General features: G+C 46.2%; 1 protein-coding gene across 1 annotated transcript in view; it reads right to left on the reverse strand.

Annotated features, from left to right (window-relative positions):
* The window catches only part of LOC310764286 (copine-5-like), a 127,999-nt gene extending 122,393 nt beyond the window's left edge, over window positions 1–5,606 (reverse strand). Inside the window, exon 1 of the mRNA XM_083617874.1 lies at window positions 5,053–5,606. Coding sequence (XP_083474000.1) covers window positions 5,053–5,162 — 110 coding nt within the window. The 5' untranslated portion in view covers window positions 5,163–5,606. The remainder of the gene's footprint in view (window positions 1–5,052) is intronic.
* Window positions 5,607–10,841: the final 5,235 nt, after the last annotated feature.

The following is a 10,841-nucleotide window of genomic DNA, read 5'->3' on the forward strand; positions in this document are numbered from 1 at the left end:
GGCCAAATGCTTGCAAAGGGCCTGTGTGGTAGCGAATTCCATAATTTTAGGTGCTAGGAAAGATTTCTAGCTGACGCTTTGGAGAGCAAGTGTCAGTCAGAAGACAAAAATACCAGATAGAGAGATAGATGGGTTAACTCAGAGTAATGCATTGAAGCACTGATCATGGTTCACAAATGTATTACAGCTGGCCTATCTTTCAGTAAAAGGGTTCCATTTAATGGTTGTGTGGAAGAGAGAATGTCTGTGGTTTGTGCTCATCACATCACATAGCTTCAGTTTTTTGGAGGGGGTGGGCAGAACCCTGCTGCCACTCCCCTCTTCTGCACAATCAATGCTGAAAGGTTAATGATCCTTGTGCTCTAGCTTCCTTAGGTTAGGAAGCACTGAGGTTCCTTAGTTTAAATGTACAATCTATTAACTCTTTCCTGAATGCCTTTGACTTAGTGGGCTTTGTCCCATCAATAGTTGAGAGGCTTCCCTCCTAATGCAGCTTCAGTTGTTGGGACCACATGGGAAGGGGGAGAGAATTAAACTTCCCCTCCACAACTCCTATGCTCCCACTGGTACACAAGCCCCCTTATGGCTGCTATTTTACATGTTTAAAACATATGCAAGTCTATTGCATTCTCATAGTTTGACCCAGATATACCCAGAAGCAGATTGACCTCCCTCCTGCTGGGTTTTTGTGTGGCTGGCAGTGCAAGGACCAGATCTCAACTAGTCAGGAGCCCACTAAGAAAACGATTTGTGGTTACAGAACTCTTATGAAAAGAACACACTGCTTTGAAAGATCCAGCAATCCTCCTTCACAGTGGGCTGTAGTTAGATCTTCAGGCACCTAATCCCAGTGCCTGGAACTCTAAGCTATAGCCCAGCAGGACGCCAAGCTGCTGGAAATTGTGGAGGAAGAGATTCTTCCCTATGGGAGTTATAGATATACGTATAACCCTCTTTGACTGGAGTTTTTTCTGGCCCTGAGCACTACAAGCAAAAAGATAAAGGAGCCTCGGTTTCACCTGTTGGGCTGTTATTCCAGATGTTGAGTGCACAATGAGAATCTCAGAAAACAGGAGCTATGCAAAACAGCTGGGGTTTGGATGAATTTCTAGCATCATGTAATTGCTGTTAATTTGCCAAAAGATTGCTCTAATCCTTGCTGCTGTAGCCTGAATTCCACACTGTGAAATTGAATGCAAATGCATGTAGCAAAATATCACAATTCCACTGTGAGCATACGTATAAACCACGTGTGTTTCCAACTAGAAGAGTCAGTCGATGGCTGAGTGGACCCAACAGCTAGGTTTTCTCCTCAGCTACACATTGAAAAGCTCTTCATTCCCTCATCATTAAAAAAAAAGGAAGAATCTATCCTTATGAACCAAATTCCCTGTGGTATACAAAGAACAAACTTTACTGGAAGTTGTGCCCCTAGCTCTAGCAGGAAAAGTAGAGTAATATTCATGTCACGACCCACATCTTTTGTTCCATTCAGAAACCGGTGAGCTTTCATCGAGACCACTCTGAAACCAACACATCTGATTCACTGGAATGAATTCACACTGTCCAAAGGCTGATCTGCAAATTGAGTTATCTGCAAGCCATCTGATGAATGAAAGGAGATGCGTTTCAGTGGGAGCATATCAGTAAAGCCTCCCAATAAGGCACTTGCTAATATCCAATCACAACTTGGCACTTTTCAGGTGCAGACATTAAACACTACTGATTGTATTCAGATCTATTATTTTCCTGGAAGCATTCCACCAAACAGCAGCAAATTTCCAGTACTATCTATGCATCATTCCACAAGTGAATTACAGACATTTCCAAATAAACCACTATAATCAGGTATACTTTTCATTTGTTCTTGCAATTTAATTAACCAGAAACAATTTTACTAGTTAACGTACAAACAGATAACTGTGTCTATTGGAAAGGAAAGGAGGGAGAGCTTTGCCTGTTTCCCTGCTTGGTCACCTGGAGGCAATTCCTATTCACCACAGGTCACCAGGTGAGTGGTTATTTACAACTTACAAGCCTCTTTTAATTCCCCTTTAAGAAAGCAATCTAATCACAAGTTATGTTCTAAGCAAGGCTATTTTATATATGAAAGAAACATCCAGAGCTACAGATAGTTCTCCTTAATTCTGCATGCAGAGATTTGTTTCCATCTATGATGCGATACAAACAAGAATTACAGCTGGAAAAGTTTATTTGTTTTTTATTCATTTCATCAAATTTATATACCAGTTATTTGGGGGGGGGGTGTTTGTTTTTTAAGCCCTCACAGCATCTGTATTTTCTCCTTCCCAGGAGGCCTGACTACAACCTGAAACCTGCAAAGCACCTGAAAGGGCCTCCTCTCACTCTCTGCTTCCATCTGGACATGTTTAACATTAAGGGGGCCTTGCTGCCTTGCGCAAAAGCGTGTTCTCCCTCAGAAAGTGGGGCATGGATGGCTGAAGGAATGCTGCATGCAAAGTTCCATTCCGATTCAGTACTGAACTCATTCACTCCACTTGGCTTGGATTGCACTGTTAAGAAAGCATGACGGTGTGTGATTCAGTCTGATGCTTCCTTCGTAATAGGCCTGCTAATTACATGCAGCTAGAAAACACACAGAAAACCCAGTATCTTCTCCAGGCTGAAATGAAGAACCAAAATGATACACTGCTCAAAGGATATCAGTGTACAAGGGAAAAGCTCTGCTTTCTGGGAAATCACAAAGGCACTGATGGGAGTTGTAGTCCAGCAACATGGGGTATAAATAATAAATTTATTATTATTTATTATCATTATTATTTTTAATTACCACAGGTCCCCCATCCCTGCTAACCTGGAGCACATCACAAGACTGCATTATTGTATCTGTTAAGTAAAGTGGAGTGACTTCTCTTTCCCACCCACCCAGCCCCCAACTGCTCACCTCCTTCTCCCTGCCAATTGTACATACAGCATAACTATCTTGCATTAATTCCAAAATCCACAGCAGGGCAATACCCTTATTAAGTCCAAGCAAAATGTCTCAAAATAGCAAGCAAGCTTTTCAAATTGAGCGGAACTTTTCATCAGCCTGCACATGAAGCAAGCAACCTGATGAAGGCTACAGAACTCAAAAGCTTGTTCATAACCAGGACCATTTCAGTTGGTCCTAATAAATATATTGTCCAGCTGTTGACTTTGCTGGTAGTTATTTTTCGCTTATGGACAAAAATGGCTTCCTATACTTTTTCAGTCTCATATTAAGTGATCTAGCAGCATTTTGCAACATTAAACGTTAAAAGGATGGATCTATGGCAGGGGTGGATAAAATGCAGTCCTCCAGATGTTATTGAACTATAATGCCCATCATCTGTGACCATTAGCCATGCTGGCTGGGATTGATAAGACCTGGGAAAGTCCCCCTATTCTATAGTTTGAGAAGCGTTTTGTGTAAAAGTAGTTCAGTTTTAGACATCTGTGCAGAACAATTCCCTGCAGCACTTGATCAGCATGAGCTTGCCAACAACAACAAAAATAATGTGTGAAATCTTAAAGGTGCTGTCTATATTTATATAGCAGTAAGATTTACATATTGTAAAACAACTCATGTTTTGATGTTCTATATAAATGTTGTATTTGTGGAGCTTAGTAGAAGAGGAATGTTCATTTCATTATCAAATAAGAGAAATTTTCTCCCAGGGTTTACAAATATAACATAGGTAAGATATTTCCTTAAATTAATTTGTTGCAGTTGCAGCAGTGTGGAAGCTACAGTTTGATAAAAAGGTTCCTTAGAGACTAAGTTAAGCCCCTGGTCCATCTAGCATCACTCCAGATGTTGATCTACATCAGGCTTGGATAACATGTGGCTTTCCAGATGTTGAAGGAGTACCACTCCTGTCATCACTCACTACTTGCCACACTGGCTGAAACTGATGGGAGTTGGAAGTCCAACAACTGTTGGGGGACCACCACAGAGGTCCACCCCTCATCTTCTCCACCTGGAAGCTGCTCTCCCAGACCTCATCCACAGTATACATTAAAAGGTGTATCATAGCACTTTAAACAGTCATGGCTTCCCCCAAGGAATCCTGGGAAGTGTAGTCCGTTAAGGATCCTGAGAGTCATTAGGAGGCTCCTAATCCCCTCCCGGAGCTACAGTTCCCTGGAAAGAAGAACTGAATATTATACCATCTTGAGGACTGTAGCTTGTGGAGGGGAATAGGAGTCTCCTAACAACACTCAGCCCCTTAAACAAACTACAGTTCCCAGGATTCTTTGGGGGAAGCCTAGACTGTTTAAGGTGCTTTGATACTGCTTTCAATATAGAGTGCAGGTGGTCTTGCCTAGCCTCACCACCAGCAATGCCAAGAACTGAGCCTCTGCTCTCAATGATGAGCAGAGGCTCCGCCACGGAGATGTGGGTCAGTTCTGAAGGTACAGCTTCACACAGTTCCAGCAGGATGAAAATCAGCTATCACAGGTCTAGAGAGCAAGAAGAAACAGCCCAAACACCTCCATCACAATCTGCCTCCTTTTGTGAAGAGTTCTGAGCTCAGTATACTTCTTGAGATATATGCAGTGCCTCACCTACAAAAGTTGATCCAGCGATTCTTGAGGCATCCTTTCCTCCTTCACCAATAGCCTTGCTGTTGGGATCCGGACCATGGGCTGTCTACTCAAGAACAGGTAATGTGCAACAGAGACCCCCAATAACATCTACCATCTCAAGTTCTCAGACAAGGCAACTGATGCGTGGATTATTTCTATCTTCTGTGACTATGCTTCCCCCTTAACTCAACCGCGCCTTTTCTCTCAAGTTTCCAAACGCTTTCCAATCGGCCTTTCAGAATCCCAGCCGAATTATGGGGAGAAGCAGAAACTTTTAGCAAGCAAGCGGCAAATTGCACATCTTTCCCCTCTCGCTGAAAATCTCTCCCAGCAGCTGCTAGCTGCGCCAGGATAAACTTACTGCCTTCCTTTACTTGGAGCTGTGCGCGCCCCCAAAGGCAACACCAGCCCGACACACGCGTACACCTTGCACACGAGCCCACGCGGCCTCCCATTTACCTGCAGGAGACGGTGACCTCCACTTTGGTAGCGGGGATGCTGCCGGTGAGAGGGTCGAAGTCCCGCACCGACGCCATGTCCTCGAGTTTGTCCAGAACGTCCTCCTCCATGGGGGCCACGCCGGAGAGGGCAGCTGTCGGGGCTCGACGAGGCTCCCGGGCGCCGGCTTGCGGGGCGTGGAGAGTCCGATCTTGCTCGCAGGGAGCTCTCGTCGGCTCAGCAGGCTCGCCCTCCTCGCTTTGCCTCGGCGCTGGAGGCGAGGGTGGGCGGTGTGCGAGAGAAACAACCCCGGGGCTTGGAGAGAGAATCCGGGCGCGCTCTCCCCGCGACACCAAGACGCACACACAAATACACCGACCCTCCCTCTCCCCGGCGATCCCGTTCTCTCTTTCTTTCCTGGAGTCCGCGGAGTGGGATTTCGAAGGAGCTCCGCCCCCTCGCAAAAACAAAATCACGGGGGAGCAGCAGCCCAGCCCAGCCGCGCTTCGGCGGGAGGGAGAAGGAGCCGCTTCCCCAGTTTCCTGCGCCCAGCGCAGGGGAGGGAGGCTGGGAGTAGTAGGAAGGCTCCGGAATCCAGACTCCGCGCGGGGAGAGTTTGCCAGACGGGGCGGTCGCTTCGTTGCGCGGGGTCTATCAGGGGTTCCTGTTTCTTCTTTTCCTTCACCCCGCGGCGCTGTCTCGAGGGAGCTGCCGCCGGCGTCTTGCGAGTGAGAGGGTTTGTCTACGTTCGGGCATGTGGGAAAGGATGCGCATGGGGCTGAGGCTGATGGCATCCTAGAATCGTAGAGTTAGAAGGGATCCCGAGGGTCATCTAGTCCAACCCCTGCAAAGCAGAAATCTTTTGCCCAGCCTGAGGCTCGAACCCACCACCCAGAGATTAAGAGGCTCATGCTCTACTGCAGGGGTCAGCAAACTTTTTCAGCAGGGGGCTGGTCCACTGTCCCTCAGACCTTGTGGGGGGCCGGACTATATTTTGAAAAATAATAATGAACGAATTCCTATGCCCCACAAATAACCCAGAGATGCATTTTAAATAAAAGCACACATTCTACTCATGTAAAAACATGCTGATTCTTGGACCGTCCACGGGCCAGATTTAGAAGGCGACTGGGCCAGATCCGGCCTCTGGGCCTTAGTGCACCTACCCATGCTCTACTGACTGAGCAATTTGGGGGGGGGGCTTTCCCACATCAGGGACTCTGGCTTCTGGCAAGTCCTAGGCTCTGTGGTTTAACCCACAGCGCCACAAATATAGGAAGCTGCCTTGTACTGAGTAAGACTATTGGCCCATCTAGCTCAGTAATGTATATGATGGCTGGGAGCAGGTTCTCTGGGGTTTCAAACAAGGGTCTTCCCTAGCCTTGCCTGGAAATGCCAGGACTGAATCTGGGGCCTCAAAAGCAGATGCTCTACCACTGAGATGGCCCTTCCCATAAATGAAACATGTCACATTCTGCTGCCCCACGGCTCTACTCCAAGGAACCATGCATGTGACACATAGGATCATGACACGCTCATAAAAGGTACAGGTAAAGGGACCCCTGACCATTAGGTCCAGTCGTGACCGACTCTGGGGTTGCGGCGCTCATCTTGCTTTATTGGCCAAGGGAGCTGGCATACAGCTTCCGGGTCATGTGGCCAGCATGACAAAGCCACTTCTGGCGAACCAGAGCAGCGCACGGAAACGCCGTTTACCTTCCCGCCGGAGCAATACCTATTTATCTACTCGCACTTTGATGTGCTTTCAAACTGCTAGGTTGGCAGGAGCAGGGACCGAGAAACGGGAGCTCACCCCGTTGCGGGGATTCGAACTGCCAACCTTCTGATCGGCAAGTCCTAGGCTCTGTGGTTTAACCCACAGTGCCACCCACGTCCCCATGACATGCTCATGCACGCACATATATGTCACATGATTAACATTCATGGGTAACTCCATACACAATGACAATATACAAAATATGAACAATTCAAATAAACCAATACAGGCATTCATATAGGCTGAGTGGACAAGTGTGCAAACACTCTCATATGCGAGGACTCTAGAAATCTACGTGGTTGTAATGGAGATAAAAACCATAGAGGACAGCCAACTTTTTGTAGCAGCCAGTGCTTCCCCAAAGTAGAAGTGGTGTGGTCCCACCCAGCAGCATTGCGTCCTTTGCTGGCACCCAGGGTGCACACACATGCACCAGGGGGGCCCAGGAGCTGGGCACAGAGAGTACACTAAACCTGCTATGCCAATCCAACCCTCACCACCTCAGGGGCAGGGCATGGGAGGTCCACAGGGCCACCCCACCCCATCTTTCCTGCCTGCCTGCCTGCCTGCGCAGGGGGGAGCTCAGCCAGGCAGCCATTCAGCAAGAGGGCCAGAGGTGCAGTGGCAAGGCCAGGCCAGGCTCCAGCTGCCCCCGCCCCCAAGCAAATAAATAAAAATACTTAACTGACTGATTGCATCACAGATAATTCTGTTTTGCACCTCCTAACATAAAGCCTACCTCCCCCCCCCAAAAAAAAACCAAATCCTGGCCCATGACCAAGTATCTGGCAAACCCTGCTACTTGCTCTCAACATGTGCAGCTACGGTTGTACTAAGATGCAGGGCAGATTTCTCAGATAGCATCACCACTGCCTAATCCAAACCATGTTAAAAGTCTCCAGTCACTTTTTTTGTTTTGTTTTTTGAACAAGTCAATGCCCTCTTGCAAATGGCCTATCAAAAGTTCCCAGCATAGTCAGAGGAAGGAGCCATGTCCTGATTTGGAGAGTTGGTGAAGAGTTTCTGGAACTATTCAGGCTCCAGAGGTACAACCTTGCAATGCTAGGAAAAGATGGTTGGAGGATTGAGGCCCAAGGATGCGGAAACATTTGCAGCCTGAGGGCCACATCCGCCTGTGAGCAAACTTCTAGGGGCCACCAACCAGATGTGGGTGCTGCCAGACACAATAGGGCAATGGATAGGACTCTTAAGGTGACATTCCAGCCATGTCAAAATCAGTGGTTTCTGCACACAGGCATATCACCCAATCTTCCTTCCAGGAGCATTCAAGGAGCCTCTGAGCTGTGGGAGGCAGTGTGGCCTCGGGAGATTCCCAAGGGACAAATGGAGAGGTCTGGGGACCAGGTTTGGCCCCAGAGCCTGAATCTCGCCATCACCGCCCCCCCCCCCGAATCAGCGTTGTCCAGATCTCTAACTCCACCTTTTCCATTCATTTATTATACAGTGCAATGTTCTTCATGCCCCATTCACTACATGCCCTAATGCTACTAGGCAGAGCCCAAGCACTAGGCTATGAAAAAACAAGGACAAACTGTGAATAATGCAAGTAATTCTGCCTTCTCTCTCCCCGCCCACCCTCCAACCACCACCCACACAAAACAGCCCCAGAGCAAATATTTGTACTAAATAATTGAATGCAATTCTGTGCAGAAGAGTTTTTGGAAAAGATCGAAAGAGTGAGAGAGGTGGGGAGCAATTTTGAAATTTTGTAGCCAGCTAATCAATTGTAGCTTTGAAGGGTAATTTGTGATGTGTATTTGTGTTTTGTTTTGCTGCACAAACAAGAAATGAAAATCTGGCATGTTGGTGTGTCTCACATATAACCCAAGAAGTTTAATTTCCAGCTTTCCTGATTTTGGCTGCAATCCTAAACTTGCTTACCTGAGAGTAAAGCTACTTAACCCAGCAGGGCACACTTCTCAATAATATTGTGCTGCACACTGAATATGTTAGTTAACTATTATTCTACCTTTGAAAATCTGCAGTCCATAAAGAAGTTATTGTGATTATGATTATGTATTAAATTTATATACTGCCCTTCATCACATGATGTTCATGCTACATGCGTCAACAAAAATATACGCAAGCTTATCCAAATTCAACTTTTTAAAAACCAAATCAGAGATGAGAATTAAATAACATGACAGTACATTCCTTTAATGTGGACTTTTAATTAAATAAATATACATTGATTCTGATGGCTGAGTTTTACTTTTATGAGTTATATTGGCAGCTTCAACATACAAATGTTGCCTCTGGTGCCCCTGGGCAGAGAGTACACTTAGATGATAGATAGATAGATAGATAGATAGATAGATAATGGTGGCATGTTTTCAAAAGTAATGAAGTTGTGCTTCAGCTTGGATTTGCTGTGTGGCTTTTTAGAACAAGTAAAGTGGGGGACATTTTTCTCCCTGAAAAGGGCTAAATGCAAAAAATAGTCAACATCCCTTGGGATATATGTTACACACACACACACACTTACTTTCATGGCAGCAGAATGTGGGCGTTCTTATTGTCTTGTAATGAACCATTTTAGAGTCTGACAGGCAGGAATCCAAAAACCAGGCAATACTTTGATTAGAACCAACAAGTACATTGCAAAATAATGCACAAGCAGTTCCTCTTCAGTTTGGATGCTAAGCTAAATGAGGGCTGTGGGAGCCGGGGTGGGGGGAGGGAGGGACGGAAGGAAAAAGCTGGACATGATCTTGGAACCCCAAAATCTGCTATTTCTAACAGCCAAGATGACATGTAGGCGGTGTTAGGCCCTAGGGTTACCAGACATCCCCAGTTCCCGGGGACAGTCCCTGGATTTGCAAATCTGTCCCCGGACAAATTCCATCCCTGGAATGTCCCCAGATTTGCAAATCTGTCCCTGGGAAACGTGGCAGCAGCAGCCTCAGCAGCCCGGAGCCAGCCTGGTAGCGCAGTTGGCTCTGGCTGGCTTCAGGAGCTGCTCGCTGCCGTGACGCCCACCATTTTTCCTCACCGGAAGTCCCCATATGATGGGTCTTGTGCGCATATGATGTGTTTTGTGCGATCTCCTGCCCCCTTCCCCTTTTGTTTTGACTGATCGGGGGAGGCTCAGGAGTCGCGGGCAGGCAGCCGTTGCCCAGTTTTTTCAAAACTCTGTGCATTTATGTTTCACAGGGTGTGAAAGGAGGGCTTTGCATATTTATAGAATATGCATGTATGCTTGGGCCCAGGGTCTTTTGCTTCACCATCCCCATTATTGACTCCCTGTTGCTACTCAGCTTCAAAAAAATAAATAAATAAATAAAAAAGTGTCCCCGGATTCATTGAAAAAAATCTGGTAACCCTACAGTTAGGCAGCCTTGATTAGATTTCTTTCTACTGGGTGCAAAACAAGTTTTAGGTTGCACTTGGGGCTGCTGGGACAAAGAACTAACAATATCTGTCCCCGCATATTTTGAAAATATAAAATCTGGCAGTTATTAAAATCTGTCTCCAACAATATTACACAGTATAATGTGACCACTCCTCTGGAAATAATAATTGTACTAGCAGTAATAGTAGTAATATGTTTAGGGAAGTTTTAAATGTTTGATGTGTTATTGTGTTTTTAAAATTCTGTTGGGAGCTGCCCAGAGTGGCTGGGGAAACCCAGCCAGATGGGCGGGGTATAAATAAAATAATAATAAAATAATAATAATAATAATAATACCACCATCAGTGTGCTTTGCAGAATGCAATATGACAGGCCCCTGCCTTGAAGAGCATACAGTCTCAAATAACATGGTTTATCCTCTGGGAGAAGGAGAAGCCCTTAACACTCTCTCTCTCTCCCTCTCTCTCTCTCTCTCACTGCACACTCATATATGCATGCACACTTCCATGTTTACATATAAACAGTACAACAAATGCTGCGCACATGCCATGTATTTAAAGCACACACACACCCACACACACACCCACCCACCCTCGTATGAATTCTGGGAACTGTAATTAAAGAGTGCTGGGAATTGTAGCTCTGTGAGGATTAAACAAC

The sequence above is a fragment of the Podarcis filfolensis genome, assembly GCF_964270895.1.
Source record: "Podarcis filfolensis genome assembly, chromosome: 6".
Lineage (NCBI taxonomy): Eukaryota > Metazoa > Chordata > Lepidosauria > Squamata > Lacertidae > Podarcis > Podarcis filfolensis.